The sequence below is a fragment of the Oncorhynchus clarkii genome, chromosome 14 (genome assembly GCF_045791955.1).
Source record: "Oncorhynchus clarkii lewisi isolate Uvic-CL-2024 chromosome 14, UVic_Ocla_1.0, whole genome shotgun sequence".
In the NCBI taxonomy this organism is placed as follows: domain Eukaryota; kingdom Metazoa; phylum Chordata; class Actinopteri; order Salmoniformes; family Salmonidae; genus Oncorhynchus; species Oncorhynchus clarkii.
Genome location: NC_092160.1, coordinates 31,010,887 through 31,029,319, shown reverse-complemented (window position 1 = coordinate 31,029,319; position 18,433 = coordinate 31,010,887). Strand labels below are relative to the sequence as shown.

The 18,433-nt window shown below is 42.3% G+C and overlaps 2 protein-coding genes across 5 annotated transcripts; one reads left to right on the top strand and one right to left on the bottom strand.

The window, feature by feature from the left end:
* Positions 1-2,126: 2,126 nt before the first annotated feature.
* LOC139366507 (CUE domain containing 2) lies at positions 2,127-3,914 on the top strand. Its single transcript, XM_071104045.1, has 2 exons — positions 2,127-2,590; positions 2,766-3,914. Exon 2 carries the CDS (start codon positions 2,780-2,782, stop codon positions 3,617-3,619), a length of 840 nt encoding a protein of 279 aa, XP_070960146.1. The 5' UTR covers positions 2,127-2,590; positions 2,766-2,779; the 3' UTR covers positions 3,620-3,914.
* A 4,522-nt stretch (positions 3,915-8,436) lies between these two features.
* Positions 8,437-17,256, bottom strand: LOC139366514 (zinc finger C4H2 domain-containing protein). Of its 4 annotated transcripts, none has more exons than XM_071104081.1 (5): positions 17,093-17,256; positions 15,634-15,805; positions 9,442-9,614; positions 9,192-9,354; positions 8,437-9,051 (listed from the first exon to the last, which is right to left on the bottom strand). In XM_071104081.1, the coding sequence occupies exons 1-5, from the start codon at positions 17,143-17,145 to the stop codon at positions 8,938-8,940; spliced, it is 675 nt and encodes a 224-aa protein (XP_070960182.1). In that variant the 5' UTR covers positions 17,146-17,256; the 3' UTR covers positions 8,437-8,937. The 4 variants fall into 4 exon arrangements, with proteins under 4 accessions (XP_070960182.1, XP_070960181.1, XP_070960179.1 ...); XM_071104080.1 differs by having other exon boundaries at positions 9,165-9,354; positions 17,093-17,254; XM_071104078.1 differs by having other exon boundaries at positions 9,165-9,614; positions 17,093-17,250.
* Between the last annotated feature and the right edge of the window lie 1,177 nt (positions 17,257-18,433).

Genomic DNA, 18,433 nt, shown 5'->3' with positions numbered 1-18,433 from the left:
AAGCAGTCATCATCATGAATCAAGACGACGATCTACTGGCAAATCCAATTTAATCCTTGTCATATGAAAGATAAATTATAGATAAAACGTATCGGTGCTCATCGGCCATTGGACATTAATATTAAGTTGGAAATCGCAAATTCAACGAGTAGTTTGGAAGGAATCGGTGACAGTGGCTGTGTGGACAAGGCTCTCCTGGCCTCTGATAGTCTGCACTTGGGTAAGATGTAAGTATCCCATGTGCCTCACCCTAATAATTTACCCCTCTTAATTTTGCCTACTGTTCTGTCTGTAGCCTATAAACTGTTTTGGAGAAATGTAAAAATCAAATATTTTAGGAGCTTTCCTTGTCTGCTTCTATGACCCCTTTATTCATCCTACTGTTCTGACTTGGTGTACAGAGAGAACACTATAAGAACGGCCCATCTTCTGAATTCTGTTGCTGTACATTTCAAAAGTGCTAAACAAATAGTTATATTGACTGACATTACGTCTGTCCTAGCTCGCTCATTGTCTTAATCGAAATTGCTGATTGCCTCTTATCCACTTGTCTTCCCCTTATGCCATAGTTTGTACATCTCAATTGTCATTAGAAACCACATTTCTTTAAGCAAGTCAGCCATATCAGCTATGTTTTTAAAAGGCAGTAAATGAGGCTGAATGAACTGTTTCGCTGCCAGACAAGGCTCTGCTGATAGCCAGGTGTAGCAGTGGTAAGATGTTGGGACTGCTGTTATGTTTGTGGGCACCATTTGTCACCGTTATAGTGCAGTTCATGTATTGTTTAGTGTTGTGTTGTGTATTGGCTTTTCTGGCATGCATTCCACTTCTTTTTTTGCCCCACCAAGATTTACACACTAAAATCACATTTGGAAACCTGGCACCATCCCTATGGTGAATCATGGTGGTGGCAGTATCATGCTGTGGGGATGTTTTTCAGCAGCAGGGACTGGGAGACTAGTCAGGATCAAGGAAAAGATGAATGGAGCAAAGTACAGAGATCTTTGATGAAAACCTGCTCCAGAGCGCTCAGGACCTCAGACTGGGGCGAAGGTTCACCTTCCAATAGAACAACGACCCTAAGCACACAGCCAAGACAATGAGGGATTGGCTTCGGGACAATTGCTCTGCCAAAACCCGGCCTGAAAATAGCTGTGAAGCAACGTTCCCCATCCAACCTGACAGAGCTTGAGAGGATCTGCAGAGAAGATTGGGAGAAACTCCCCAAATACAGGTGTTCCAAGCTTGTAGCGTCATACCCAAGAAGAATCGAGGCTGTAATCGCTGCCAAAGGTGCTTCAACAAAATACTGAGTAAATGGTCTGAATACTTGGAAAAACTGAAATATCACATTTACATATTTTCTTTAAAATTAGCAAACATTTTTCAAAAACTTTTCTGGTTTGTCATTATGGGATATTTTGTATAGATTGATGAGGGAGGAAAACAATTGAATCAATTTTAGAATGAGGCTATAAATTAACAAAATCTGGAAAAAGTCAAGGGGTCTAAATACTTTATGAATGCACTGTAAGGTTAACAATTACATTTTAATACTCAAGCACTGATTTAAAAAGAAAACACATAGGATAATGACGATGATACTAAATGTAGGTTCCATGGCATGGAGAAGGTTATAAAGACGTATTACTGAATTCCAGCGATTTAAATGTATCAAAAGGAGGTGGTCGTAGGAGAGTGTGTGTGTACTCTTGTCAGGCTTCATCTTGGGTTTCTTGTGGGAGAGACTCTTGGCGTTACACAACGGACAGATAGGAGCGTTATGATGGAGCTGTTGGTGGCATGGCAGACAGGCATAGGATACATTTACATTTTTGTAACTTAGCAGACGCTCTGCAATAAGTGCATTCATTTGAAGATAGCTAGTTGAGGCAACTACTTCAGTCTTAAGTATACTTTTCCTGAATAAAGTAGTTATCAGAAAGTCAGTGTCTTAGGAAAATACACGTGCGTGTTATATCTTTTTTTACAAATAATGGAGTAATGCGACATATAAGCGAACAAATGAAAGTGTAGTTTAAAGTATCGTTATTGTTTCTTTTTAGATCCTTTTCGTGATCTAATCCCACTCCGGTACGATAGGTGGCGGTAAGGAATCACTGTTGACAGCGCTGAACTCGCTAGAAATAAATGGTTCTGTTGTGGTTATTCGTGTGTAAACAATTGAGTTGCTAGCAGTCTTTATAATCTCTTAGCTGGCTAATTATTCACACAGTTTGTAGATACACAATTGGAACAACATTTGTATTTCTTGCACGTTTAAGGTTAGATTTGTATTTGCACGTCGTAGTTTGTGTTGCACTTTACTACAACGATATTCGTTTCGGCTTGCTAGCTTTTTGTTCTGCAGCAGTACGGCTTTGAAGCCCGTTTAGCTACTATAGATAGTTAACGTCAACCCGATTCTCGTCATCTCTTCTGATTACGTGATTGTTGTCCGTCAATAGATCAGAAAATCCTGAAAATAATATATCAAAGTGGCCACTTTTCTTTGATATTAGTTCGGTTTGGTCAACCTTTGAAAACTTACGTTAGCCATTCTTGTCTGCTTCACAGTCAGCGGTCGCCGGTACGATTAATTTTGTTTATTCGTTTTGTTTACTTCTAGCTAGCTATCTATCATCAATTCGTAATGCATTCGTGATAGCTTATAGTTTGGTTAAAGGCGGCATAATTCGCAATCCCGTTTATTTCCGTCATCACGTTTGAATTAATCTGAATTTGGTATTGTTTTTTGTTAACAGGTTTTGAGCCCATTATGGACCTTCACAAGATAATCCACGATACCCTGCAGGAGTTCATTCAGACATGCATTCCAGAAGCAGACCTGAGTTCCCTGGATGATGTGTTGCTTCCCTACATCACTGGAGTCCTGGAGGATCTGGGATCTCAGGAGAGCGTGGAGGAGAACTTTGACGTGGAGGTCTTTGTAGAAATGCTGGAGGCCTACATTCCTGGCTTTGCTGAAATTGACAGTGTTAACGTTTGTGATATGATGTTCAGCCTGGCTTCAAAACTAGCCACAGCCCGGAGTTCAGAAAATAGTGTGCCAAAGGCTAGAATGGAGGTCCCACTGACAGTCAGCGCTACCTCCACTGGGCCTCCTGTGAGGGAGATGCACTGCCTTACTACACAGACTGAGGGGGCCACCGCCAAGGTGCCATTCCCTGAGTGGGAGGCCCAGGAGCCGCTCCTTCTGGAGATGTTCCCCAAGTGCAGACTATCAGAGGCCAGGAGTGCGTTGTCCATTGCTAAAGGTGACATGGAGGAGGCTGTCCGCCTCATCATCGAAGGAGACATCCAGCTCAGCCACACACCTCTAAACGTAAACCATGGGAAGATGGGTTCCCCTCAGGCAGAGCAGAAGATGAAAGAGAGCATCCTGGAGAAGTACATGCTAGTGGACAGGGAGGAGGATAAGAAAACACACAGGCCTGTTGCACCTAAAGATGCCCCTAAGAAACTGGTGCGTTACCACAGCAACCAGGTGGTGACCACAAAAGGGGAGCGGTACCAACTGGTGAAGAAAGAGGAGACGGAGGAGGTGAAGAAGACTTATGTCAGCATCAAACCCGCACGCAAATACAGATTCCATTGATGACTGACTGGCACTCTTCTGGAACACCAGCCATTGACTTTGTTGTTTACATCCTTTCTGAATGCCTTGTTTTTTTGTTTGCCTGGTTATGGAAAATGTTTGTTTTTGGTATGTGTAAGTGTCTGATTTGAAAAGTGTGTGGCCATCGTCTTGCTTCGAATATAATTTCTCCTTTGCAGTGATTCTCTGGCATCATTGTTTTGTTCTCTAGGTGGGTCATGATGTGCTCTTGTAGTGGGCTGGCCATGTGTATAAGACTTGAATAACTGCTACATTTGATTCTCTTATGTCCAAACTGTGTACTTTTTTTTTCTCCATTTCAGCAGGTCTGACATGGTACAGATTTTTTGGGGTCAGATATAATTGTTATTGGTATTTTTCCTGGCAGGGGGACTTAGCGATTTGGGGCCTGTTTCAAAACACTATTTTCAGTACTCTATCGCAATACCTTATTCCTCATATAAGGGTAAGTTTAGTCCATTGAGCCTGTGCACCCATTCTTTTACTAAAATAAAAATATCATTTTTTTTTTTTTACTAAAATAAGTTATCGGCGACCTCATAAACATGCGGCGCCACGTTGGCGGAAGTTGTTCCTTAGACTGGAAGTGATATTTCCCGCAGCATGAAAAGGGCCTTTTTTTACTAGCAAGGCACTGGAGATCTTCTTCTGGAGAATGATAACACAGGTCAACAATCAGCTGAACCCAGAAACTGCAGGGGAGAGGGGGTAGAGAGAGAGGTGGAGAGAGCAGCCCTCCGAGGGAGGGAGAGGCAGGAGGAGAGGGGGAAAGAGCAGCCTTCCAAGGGGAGGCAGGAGGAGAGGGGGAAAGAGCAGCCTTCCGGGGTAGGGGGAAAGAGCAGCCCTCCGGGGGAGGGAGGAGGAGAGGGGGAAAGAGCAGCTTTCCAAGGGAGGGAGGAGGAGAGGGGACAAGAGCAGCCTTCCAAGGGAGGGAGGAGGAGAGGGGAAAAGAGCAGCCTTCCAAGGGAAGGGGAGGCAGGAGGAGAGGGGGAAAGAGCAGCCCTCCGGGGGAGGGAGGGGGAAAGAGCAGCCCTCCAAGGGAGGGAGGAGGAGAGGGGAAAAGAGCAGCCTTCCAAGTGAGGGGGAGGCAGGAGGAGAGGGGGAAAGAGCAGCCTTCCAAGGGAGGGGGAGGCAGGAGGAGAGGGGAAAAGAGCAGCCTTCCAAGGGAGGGGGAGGCAGGAGGAGAGGGGGAAAGAGCAGCCTTCCAAGGGAGGGGGAGGCAGGGGTTGTAGAGTGAGACGTGGAGGAGGATGGTTATACAAGTACACAGAGAACAACTAAGAAAGGAGAGGGGAAAAGAGCAGCCCTCTGATGGAGAGGGGAAGCACCCAACCCTAAAGGACAGAGAGAGACAGGAGAAAGGGCTGCAGAGGCAGTGAGAGTCTGTGGACCTTGTAAGAGCAAGGAAAGGACCAACCCTGCTGCCCAGACTGGGACCCAGCTGGTCTCCTTACAGCTCATCTCTGCCCTGCTGCCCAGACTGGGACCCAGCTGGTCTCCCTACAGCTCATCTCTGCCCTGCTGCCCAGACTGGGATGTACAGTGCCTTGCGAAAGTATTCGGCCCCCTTGAACTTTGCGACCTTTTGCCACATTTCAGGCTTCAAACATAAAGATATAAAACTGTATTTTTTTGTGAAGAATCAACAACAAGTGGGACACAATCATGAAGTGGAACGACATTTATTGGATATTTCAAACTTTTTTAACAAATCAAAAACTGAAAAATTGGGCGTGCAAAATTATTCAGCCCCTTTACTTTCAGTGCAGCAAACTCTCTCCAGAAGTTCAGTGAGGATCTCTGAATGACCCAATGTTGACCTAAATGACTAATGATGATAAATACAATCCACTTGTGTGTAATCAAGTCTCCGTATAAATGCACCTGCACTGTGATAGTCTCAGAGGTCCGTTAAAAGCGCAGAGAGCATCATGAAGAACAAGTAACACACCAGGCACCGAGATACTGTTGTGAAGAAGTTTAAAGCCGGATTTGGATACAAAAAGATTTCCCAAGCTTTAAACATCCCAAGGAGCACTGTGCAGGCGATAATATTGAAATGGAAGGAGTATCAGACCACTACAAATCTACCAAGACCTGGCCGTCCCTCTAAACTTTCAGCTCATACAAGGAGAAGACTGATCAGAGATGCAGCCAAGAGGCCCATGATCACTCTGGATGAACTGCAGAGATCTACAGCTGAGGTGGGAGACTCTGTCCATAGGACAACAATCAGTTGTATATTGCACAAATCTGGCCTTTATGGAAGAGTGGCAAGAAGAAAGCCATTTCTTAAAGATATCCATAAAAGTGTTGTTTAAAGTTTGCCACAAGCCACCTGGGAGACACACCAAACATGTGGAAGAAGGTGCTCTGGTCAGATGAAACCAAAATTGAACTTTTTGGCATTAATGCAAAATGTTATGTTTGGCGTAAAAGCAACACAGCTCATCACCCTGAACACACCATCCCCACTGTCAAACATGGTGGTGGCAGCATCATGGTTTGGGCCTGCTTTTCTTCAGCAGGGACAGGGAAGATGGTTAAAATTGATGGGAAGATGGATGGAGCCAAATACAGGACCATTCTGGAAGAAAACCTGATGGAGTCTGCAAAAGACCTGAGACTGGGACGGAGATTTGTCTTCCAACAAGACAATGATCCAAAACATAAAGCAAAATCTACATTGGAATGGTTCAAAAATAAACATATCTAGGTGTTAGAATGGCCAAGTCAAAGTCCAGACCTGAATCCAATCGAGAATCTGTGGAAAGAACTGAAAACTGCTGTTCACAAATGCTCTCCATCCAACCTCACTGAGCTCGAGCTGTTTTGCAAGGAGGAATGGGAAAAAATTTCAGTCTCTCGATGTGCAAAACTGATAGAGACATACCCCAAGCGACTTACAGCTGTAATCGCAGCAAAAGGTGGCGCTACAAAGTATTAACTTAAGGGGGCTGAATAATTTTGCACGCCCAATTTTTCAGTTTTTGATTTGTTAAAAAAGTTTGAAATATCCAATAAATGTCGTTCCACTTCATGATTGTGTCCCACTTGTTGTTGATTCTTCACAAAAAAATACAGTTTTATATCTTTATGTTTGAAGCCTGAAATGTGGCAAAAGGTCGCAAAGTTCAAGGGGGCCGAATACTTTCGCAAGGCACTGTAGCTGGTCTCCCTACAGCTCATCTCTGCCCTGCTGCCCAGACTGGGACCCAGCTGGTCCCTCTACAGCTAATCTCTGCCCTGCTGCCCAGACTGGGACCCAGCTGGTCCCCCTACAGCTCATCTCTGCCCTGCTTCCCAGACTGGGACCCAGCTGGTCCCCCTACAGCTCATCTCTGCCCTGAAGCTCCAGACTGGGACCCAGCTGGTCCCCTACAGCTCATCTCTGCCCTGCTGCCCAGACTGGGACCCAGTTGGTCTCCCTACAGCTCATCTCTGCCCTGAAGCTCCAGACGTTCACAGAGGAGATGAGATGGGTAAAATAATATTTCTCTTCACATAACTGTCTGTATCTTTTGAGCTACATGTCCCTACTGGCTGTGCCATTTACTGACACACTGTGTGTGTGTGTGTGAATTAACAGGCCATGGACACGGAGCTGCATGACCCATCAGTGTGTGTGCAGCAGCAGACAGCTTTGTCCCTAAACACCTTCATCAGGAGGAAGACTACTCAACTAGACACCAAAATACTGGAGGATAAACTACACACACACACACACAACAAGGTGAAACAGGGTAAAACACACCTCTACAACAGGGTACAACACACCTCTACAACAGGGTAAAACAGGGTACAACACACCTCTACAACAGGGTACAACACACCTCTACAACAGGGTAAAACAGGGTACAACACACCTCTACAACAGGGTAAAACACACCTCTACAACAGGGTACAACACACCTCTACAACAGGGTAAACCAGGGTACAACACACCTCTACAACAGGGGGAAACAGGGTACAACACACCTCTACAACAGGGTGAAACAGGGTACAACACACCTCTACAACAGGGTAAAACAGGGTACAACACACCTCTACAACAGGGTAAACCAGGGTACAACACACACAGTACTTTAGACTGCTCACTATCTGTGTTCTTTGCTGTTTAGGTCCTGTAGCTGCTGCCATGTTGTTATAGTCACGTTCTGTCCTTATGTTCCTGTACACTTAAAAGGCCCTCTGAATGGCAAACAGTCCCAAGAACAACAAGTCTTATGAGAACAGAATATTAATCGGTGTTGTAGGGCGCAGTGGGAGAATCTCAATTGCATACCGCCTCCTCTAACCCCATTGGAGGAGGTCAGAGAGGTGGTACCTGTAGCTTTCTCATCCAATGGGTTTTGAGGAGACAGGGAAAGAGGACACCAGGAGAATGCAAATGAGGTTTTCCCAGTATGTTTGTTGGGTGAGTTGCTGAGGAGCCTCCCCAAGCCCTTTGACTCCCCCAGCAGGATCTGGGAACAACTGTAGCCCAGAGGAAGACATAGCAACTTGTGGTTACCTTGGAGACAGAACAGGAATCTGGATGTACTCTGCCAACGCAATGTCAATGAAGGGTTACCTTGAAGGCCCAGAATGTTAACCTGACAGCAGTACAAGAACTGAGCTAAAGGTGCCTTCGTACTGGCACTATCACCGTGTGGACATATCTGAAATATTTCCTACGTACTGCACTACTTCTGATCAGAGCCTTGTGTGACCCAGCCTGTGATTTTCACTGAGTGTCATTTATCATATGTATTATGAGATTCATCCTAAAGTATAAAAGAAAATACAATTCCAACTGCAGTACAAAATACATTTTATTTCTGTATTCTTGTATTCAAGTTTCACATACAACACTGTTAAAAGCAAATAAGCATCGTGGTTTTCTCAGTCCTTGACCGTCCATTATGCCTTCAGTAAACATTAGAACAACTTCCTGGGTTATACAGTCCAATATCACAAACAGTTACAACACAGTCATTATAGTTCAGCCATGAAGTGTTCATGCAATGTAAACATGTTAAGTACAGAGTAACAAGTAAATGCAGTACGTTTCACATTTAATGCCAGAACCAATCACAACATGGGTACAGCTACAGTATAGTATTGTGTATTATTGCATATAACGTGGTTATGGTCTATTAAACCTTAAGGTTAACAATTACATTTCAACACTCAAGCACTTTTAAAAAGAGAACTACACTAAATGTAGGTTCCATGGCATGGGGAAAGGTTATGACGACATGTTTTACTGAATTCCAGATGTGAAATTTAGCAATATGAGGTGGTAGTGTGTGTGTCTACTCGTCAGGCTTCCTCTTAGGTTTCTTGGGGTTGCGGGAGCGACTCTTGGCCTTGCACAGTGGACAGATGGGAGCGTTACGATGGATCTGTTGGTGGCATGACAGACAGGCCTGGAGAGAGGACAGAGATGTTAGTGTGTTATTACTATGTAGACACACAGACGTCAGTACAGTGTCATTATTGTGTTGGTACACAGACAGGGGAGAGGTGTGTATGTGTGTACCTTCATAGGAGGGTGTGTACTGTGTACCTTCATGGGAGGAGGCTGTTGTCTGAAGGTGGCGGTCTGGCGGGCATCTTGTTTCCGGGAGACCTGGAGCTGTTGGGCCGCGGCAGCCGCTGCTGCAAGGGATTCTGGGATGGTGGGCTCATGAGGCTCCTTCTGCCACTCAGCCTTCTGCTTCTCAAAGTAACTATGGCAACAGAGATAGAAGATAGCACAGAGAACAGTTGATGTGTGTGTGAGAGTGTGTGTGTGTGTGTATAGTATGTGTACTGACTCCAGAGAGAGTTTCTCCTCCTCTTCGTTGAGGTTGGGCAGTCTGTGAAGGCCCAGGGTCATCCTGAGGGCATCTACATGTTCCTTCAGGGGTTTGTACTCATCATGGAGCCTCCGCGTCGTCTCCAGCAGCTTGTTCAGGTCGTTCTCTGACTGCTTTATAGTGCTCTCCATCTGGGGAGTAGGAGGAGAGAAATACATCAACTATTAAAGGGTAACTCTCAACCCCTTCACCTTTAAAAAATGCATCCAGGTGAGAAGTTGTGGGTGGGGTGAATTGCTCAGAAATATTCATTTTGGGGGGGTGTAAACGTAGTTGTGCTTGATCCCAACACTTTCTCACTAAAGAATATTTACCAGAAGTCCACTGGTACCCCCGTGGGCACGGGATGAATATTGTAAATATATATATGTGCCTCGTGGGATTAGAACCCACAGACTGCACCACTAATCAGTTGTAGGAAGTTGCTATGACCACCATTGTCCTCTAGTTCTTGTTACAATGGATATAGTCTCGCTATTGTTATTTTACTGCTGCTCTTTAATTACTTGTTCCTTTTATTTCTTATTCATATTTTTTAAACTGCATTGTTGGTTAGGGGCTTGTCAGTAAGCATTTCACTAAGGTCTACTACACCTGTTGTATTCAGCATTTCACTGTAAGGTCTACTACACCTGTTGTATTCAGCATTTCACTGTAAGGTCTACTACACCTGTTGTATTCAGCATTTCACTGTAAGGTCTACTACACCTGTTGTATTCAGCATTTCACTGTGAGGTCTACTACACCTGTTGTATTCAGCATTTCACTGTAAGGTCTACTACACCTGTTGTATTCAGCATTTCACTGTAAGGTCTACTACACCTGTTGTATTCAGCATTTCACTGTAAGGTCTACTACACCTGTTGTATTCAGCATTTCACTGTAAGGTCTACTACACCTGTTGTATTCAGCATTTCACTGTGAGGTCTACTACACCTGTTGTATTCAGCATTTCACTGTAAGGTCTACTACACCTGTTGTATTCAGCATTTCACTGTGAGGTCTACTACACCTGTTGTATTCAGCATTTCACTGTAAGGTCTACCACACCTGTTGTATTCAGCATTTCACTGTAAGGTCTACTACACCTGTTGTATTCAGCATTTCACTGTAAGGTCTACTACACCTGTTGTATTCAGTATTTCACTGTGAGGTCTACTACACCTGTTGTATTCAGCATTTCACTGTAAGGTCTACTACACCTGTTGTATTCAGCATTTCACTAAGGTCTACTACACCTGTTGTATTCAGCATTTCACTGTAAGGTTTACACCTGTTGTATTCAGCATTTCACTGTAAGGTCTACTACACCTGTTGTATTCAGCATTTCACTGTAAGGTCTACTACACCTGTTGTATTCAGCATTTCACTGTAAGGTCTATTACACCTGTTGTATTCAGCATTTCACTGTAAGGTCTACTACACCTGTTGTATTCAGCATTTCACTGTAAGGTCTACTACACCTGTTGTATTCAGCATTTCACTGTAAGGTCTACCACACCTGTTGTATTCAGCATTTCACTAAGGTCTACCACACCTATTGTATTCAGCATTTCACTGTAAGGTCTACTACACCTGTTGTATTCAGCATTTCACTGTAAGGTCTACTACACCTGTTGTATTCAGCATTTCACTGTGAGGTCTACTACACCTGTTGTATTCAGCATTTCACTGTAAGGTCTACTACACCTGTTGTATTCAGCATTTCACTAAGGTCTACTACACCTGTTGTATTCAGCATTTCACTGTAAGGTCTACTACACCTGTTGTATTCAGCATTTCACTAAGGTCTACTACACATGTTGTATTCAGCATTTCACTGTAAGGTCTACTACACCTGTTGTATTCAGCATTTCACTGTAAGGTCTATTACACCTGTTGTATTCAGCATTTCACTGTAAGGTCTACTACACCTGTTGTATTCAGCATTTCACTGTAAGGTCTACTACACCTGTTGTATTCAGCATTTCACTGTAAGGTCTACCACACCTGTTGTATTCAGCATTTCACTAAGGTCTACCACACCTATTGTATTCAGCATTTCACTGTAAGGTCTACTACACCTGTTGTATTCAGCATTTCACTGTAAGGTCTACTACACCTGTTGTATTCAGCATTTCACTGTAAGGTCTACTACACCTGTTGTATTCAGCATTTCACTGTAAGGTCTACTACACCTGTTGTATTCAGCATTTCACTGTAAGGTCTACTACACCTGTTGTATTCAGCATTTCACTGTAAGGTCTACTACACCTGTTGTATTCAGCATTTCACTGTAAGGTCTACTACACCTGTTGTATTCAGCATTTCACTGTGAGGTCTATTACACCTGTTGTATTCAGCATTTCACTGTAAGGTCTACTACACCTGTTGTATTCAGCATTTCACTGTAAGGTTTACACCTGTTGTATTCAGCATTTCACTGTAAGGTCTACTACACCTGTTGTATTCAGCATTTCACTGTAAGGTCTACTACACCTGTTGTATTCAGCATTTCACTAAGGTCTACTACACCTGTTGTATTCAGCATTTCACTGTAAGGTCTACTACACCTGTTGTATTCAGCATTTCACTGTAAGGTCTACTACACCTGTTGTATTCAGCATTTCACTGTAAGGTCTACTACACCTGTTGTATTCAGCATTTCACTGTAAGGTCTACCACACCTGTTGTATTCAGCATTTCACTAAGGTCTACCACACCTATTGTATTCAGCATTTCACTGTAAGGTCTACTACACCTGTTGTATTCAGCATTTCACTGTAAGGTCTACTACACCTGTTGTATTCAGCATTTCACTGTAAGGTCTACTACACCTGTTGTATTCAGCATTTCACTGTAAGGTCTACTACACCTGTTGTATTCAGCATTTCACTGTAAGGTCTACTACACCTGTTGTATTCAGCATTTCACTGTAAGGTCTACTACACCTGTTGTATTCAGCATTTCACTGTAAGGTCTACTACACCTGTTGTATTCAGCATTTCACTAAGGTCTACTACACCTGTTGTATTCAGAATTTCACTGTAAGGTCTACTACACCTGTTGTATTCAGCATTTCACTGTAAGGTCTACTACACCTGTTGTATTCAGCATTTCACTGTACGGTCTACTACACCTGTTGTATTCAGCATGTGACTAATAACATTTGATTTGACATAGATGTGCGTGAAACGGTAAACCAAAATGTAGAATTCGTGTGCCTTACTGCCTTTTGAATTTTGTGTAACGTCAGTAGTCTAGTCAAGGAAGCATCAAGAAAAATATATTGGTACACTCCACTATATATTGGTACACTCCACTATATATTGGTACACGCCACTATATATTGGTACACTCCACTATATATTGGTACACTCCACTATATATTGGTACACGCCACTATATATTGGTACACTCCACTATATATTGGTACACTCCACTATATATTGGAACACTCCACTATATATTGGTACACTCCACTATATATTGGTACACGCCACTATATATTGGTACACTCCACTATATATTGGTACACTCCACTATATATTGGTACACTCCACTATATATTGGTACACTCCATTGCCAAATAAGGTGCTTGTTTCTAAATGAAACCAGAAGGCGGTACCACCCAGCACATCTAGAAGGGAGTGTATTTCATACCGAACCCCTCCCTTGAGGTGACGTATAGGAACCTTCTCCAGGTGCCTCTACATCACAATTTCAATGGTAGAGTTGAACCACTGGGGCAAAAATAGCTAGATGTACTACTAAAAGACCAAATTACAAAACATTATGAACACCTGCTCTTTCCATGATGTAGACTGACCAGTTGAAAGCTATTATTGATCTCACTTGTCAAATCCACTTCAAGGGGAGGAAACAGGTTAAAGAAGGATGTTTAAGCCTTGAGACAATTGAGATATGAATTGTGTATGTTTGCCATTAGGCGGGTGAATGGGCCAGACAAAAGATTTGTGTCTTTGAACAGGTTATGGTAGTAGGTGTCAAGAACTGCAACGCTGCTGGGTTTTTCACGCTCTACAGTTTCACGTGTGTATAAAGAATGGTCCACCACCCAGCCAACTTGATACAACTGTGGGATGCATCGGCATCAAGATGGCCAGCATCCCTGTGTAATGCTTTCGACACCTTATGTCCGTGCCGTGACAAATGTAGGCTGTTCTTAGGGCAAGAGGGTGCAACTCAATATTAGAAAGGTGTTCTTAATGTTTTGTAACTGTCAAAATGAACACACCAGAATTTAGGTTTCACTATAACTCTAAAACTTCTGTTTCTCAAACAACTAACATTTTTTCATGCGTTACTTTTTAAAATCTTTTTGTGCAATCAGAAGTCGAATAGTGGCTTCTGTCTCACACACACACTCTTTATTGCTCTCTCTCTACTAGAGGTCGACCGATTAATCGGAATGGCCGATTAATTAGGGCCGATTTCAAGTTTTCATAACAATCTGAAATTGATATTTTTGGGCGCCGATTAAAAAAAAAAAATTATACCTTTATTTAACTAGGCAAGTCAGTTAAGAACACATTCTTATTTTCAATGACGGCCTAGGAATGGTGGGTTAACTGCCTTGTTCAGGCGCAGAACGACAGATTTTCCCATTGTCAGCTCGGGGGATCCAATCTTGCAACCTTACCAGTTAACTAGTCCAACGCTATAACCACCTGCCTCTCGTTGCACTCCACGAGGAGACTGCCTGTTACGCGAATGCAGTAAGCCAAGGTAAGTTGCTAGCTAGCATTAAACTTACCTTGTAAAAAACAATCAATCAATCATAATCACTAGTTATAACTACACATGGTTGATGATATTACTAGTTTATCTAGCGTTGCATTGCATATAATCGATGCAACGCTGGGGGATGATTTAACAAAAGCACATTTGCGAAAAAGGCACAATCGTTGGACGACTGTACCTAACCATAAACACCAATGCCTTTCTTAAAATAAATACACAGAAGTATATATTTTTAAACCTGCATATTTAGCTAAAAGAAATCCAGGTTAGCAGGCAATATTAACCAGGTGAAATTGTGTCATTTCTCTTGCGTTCATTGCACGCAGAGTCGGGGTATATGTAACAGTTTGGGCAGCCTGGCTCATTCCGAACTAATTTGCCAGAATTTTACGTAATTATGACATAACATTGAAGGTTGTGAAATGTAACAAGGATATTTAGACTTAGGGATGAAACCCGTTAGATAAAATACCAAACGGTTCCGTATTTCACTGAAATAATAAATGTTTTGTTTTAGAAATGATAGTTTCCGGATTCGACCATATTAATGACCAAAGGCTCATATTTCTGTGTGCTATTATGTTATAATTAAGTCTATGATTTGATAGAGCAGTCTGACTGAGCGATGGTAGGCAGCAGCAGGCTCGTAAGCATTCATTCAAACAGCACTTTCGTGCGTTTTGCCAGCAGCTCTTCGCAAGCACAGCGCTGTTTATGACTTCAAGCCTATCAGCCTAATGGCTGGTGTAGCCGATGTGAAATGGCTAGCTAGTTAGTAGGGTGCGCGCTAATAGCGTTTGAAACGTCACTCGCTCTGAGACTTGGAGTGGTTGTTCCCCTTGCTCTGCATGGGTAACGCTGCTTCGAGGATGGCTGTTGTCGATGTGTTCCTGGTTCGAGCCCAGGTAGGGGCGAGGAGAGGGACGGAAGCTATACTGTTACACTGGCAATACTATAGTGCCTAAAAGAACATCCAATAGTCAAAAGGTATATGAAATACAAATGGTATAGAGACAAATAGTCCTATAATTGTATTAACTACAACCTAAAACCTCTTACCTTGGAATATTGAATTCTCATGTTAAAAGGAACCACCAGCTTTCATATGTTCTCATGTTCTGAGCAAGGAACTCAAACATTAGATTTTTACATGGCACATATTGCACTTTTACTTCTCCAACACTTTGTTTTTGCATTATTTAAACCAAATTGAAAATGTTTCATTATTTATTTGAATCTAAATGGATTTTTATTGATGTATTATAAGTGTTCATTCAGTATTGTTGTAATTGTCATTATTACAAATAAATAAAAATCGCTGATTAATCGATATCGGCTTTTTTTGGTCCTCCAATAATCGGTATTGGCGTTGAAAAATCATACTCAGTCGACCTCTACGCTACCCACCACATTGATATCAGCATGTATTAGTCGTAGCTCCTCTACATGGGCCATCTTCTCCTGCATTAGGAGGTCCATCTCCTGTTTGTATTCCTTCAGATGTTTCTCCTCAGACTCTAGGGACTCAAACTCTGACTTCAGACGAGACTTGATCTTCTGCATCTGTACTGTCTTGTTCCTGAAATGATAGAAAACACAATTTAACCAATACATTACTACTTAGTTATCACTGTACACCCCTAGTTACCAATGTAACACAGTAGATACTTTACAAATACACTAGTAGTTAATTACCAATTATACAACATTCTGTAATTTTTTAACCTTTATTTAACTAGGCAAGTCAGTTAAGAACAAATTCTTATTTAAAATGACTGCCTAACCTGGACTACGCTGGGCCAATTGTGCGCCGCCCTATGGGACTCTCAATCACGTCCGGTTGTGATACAGCCTGGAATCGAACCAGTCTTTAGTAACGCCTCTAGCACTGAGATGCAGTGCCTTGGACTGCTGCACCACTCAGTAGTTACATACCACTGGGCTACTTACCAATGATCCAGTTACCAATTCTACAGCATTAGGTAGTTACCTACCACTGCACTGTTTTACAATTGCAAGTATTCATTTGATTACAGGGCAGAAGGCACAAAGACAACATTCTGTCAGTTCAACTTCACATCACTCAATCATGCTTCAGAAACCAATTCCCCTAAGGCATCGTCTATTGTTTCTCCTTTATTTAACCAGGTTAGCCTCTTCAGATAAAAACGTTTTTTTTTTAAAGAAAGACCAGAACCCGAGACATCATAGTGTATTATTGTGTTGCTGTTTCAATAGATTCGTTTGTGAAACAAGGAGCGAGAATATTTGTCACGGAAATAAGTAATATAATGCATGCATAACCGACATATTCGTGCACGACATGCCATTGTTATAACTGGAGCAATTCTTGTCTAGACATCTTTTTTTCTACTGATGCCAAGCTAATCAGCGTCACATCTATTCAACAATGTGCAAATTTGCAACTGGTTCCGCCTGAATGAACTCAGACATTGGGGGAACGGGACCACCAACCATGGTTAGCCAATTATTAGCTAACGTTACCTGGCTAATGACAGAAAGCTAGCTAAGTAGCCAACTAGCCGATAATCTGGCAAAGCACTTCGCATCTGGATTTTTGTTGATGCAAACAGCTGGATTGGTTATGCATAATACATAACTAGCAAGCAATTTTGTAATGTGCAAAACAAAAGCGAGAGTTTATCTGCAGTTCTTTCAAGAACAATAGAACGGTCGCCACTGCTGGCTAACCTTGATCAAGGCTATGTCGCCACATATAGCTAGCTCCCTAGCTCAATAACAAAGCCAAGACGCTAATATTAGCTTCTCGCTGCTCTTTTCCTGAGCCATCCAGCTACCTGATTTACCAGATGTGGTTTCTTTGAAGAAGAAAAAAAATCTTTACCGTATTTCCATAATGTTTTCTAGTTTGCACATTATCTCTTGTTCGTCCCCCATGATTTAGACTTTAGGCCCTGATAAATTAGATCTTAATGGAAGGACAGGGTGGTCTGCCAGCTAGCTAATAAAAACACAATACCTTCAGCGGTGACATGCGCTATGAAGCACCACGCATGCGCTAGGAAAGCCAGTGCCTACGTGTCCTGTACTGCAGTGACCCTGGCTGGAAACTGTTACATAGTGTCCGCCTGGCACTGAAACTATCTGATAAAACCCGTTACATCAGGGGTTCTTAAACGTTTTCAGCCTGGGACCCAAATAATAAATGGTGTGTTTTCCTGGGACCCAAGCGTAGGAACATGTGCAACTATACGTAAATATCATTGCCCTTATGTCTAAAAAAAAAAATGTAATATAGACAAAAATAAATAATGAAATACCCATAGATATCTTTTGTTTATTTTCCCCCATTAAAAACACTCTTACATACCTGTCTAGAATGGAACTATTGCTGTTAAAATACAATAAATAATTGAATTCTGAACTTGAATATTGATTGATCACGTTACACAGATGTATAACAGAACACACACACACGCACACAAGCTTTTTGATCGTGCAACCCAAAGTAACAGTATAGATAAAGCATTAGCAGGCCTACTGTACATTTTACTGTATAAATTATTGTTGATAGAAAGTCTAGGTTGGAACTGTTGCTGTTAAAATACATATTTTTATATTCTGAACTGGAATAAACGGATCATATCACACAGATGTAGACCAGAAAACACACACATACACACAGTCCTAATGAGAGGTGTATGGCTGGTTGAAGTTTTCAACAAACATATATATTCTGGGCTGCTTTAGACAGAACCCTGACTTGCATAGGTGTGTGATGCCAAACTGTATCAAAACATCTTACTGCTTTCTCAGTCAGGCTGGAGACCGCTTCCTGCTGCATATGAGCAACCCAGAACTGTGTGAGTGTTTGCCTCTAAAAGCATCTTGCTTCAATCAGTCAGTTTATTCCAGTTCAGAATAAAAATTATTACATGTAACAGCAACAGTTCCAACCTAGACTTGTTTTCAACAATAATTTCTACAGTAAAATGTACAGTAGGCCTGATCATTTTTAATCTTCATCTGTAGTGTTTCTTAGGGTTGCTCTATCAGTGGCTAAGCTTGCTTTGGCTAACGTTAGCTATTAGCTGTATGACGTTAAAAGGCCAGGGGATTGTTGAAAGAGAAACTCATATCTACTACTATGAGAGATAGTACTCCCTTATTTATGCTTATCGTCACTTGTTATAAAATGACAATGCCTTGCTAGTTGAATTACTGT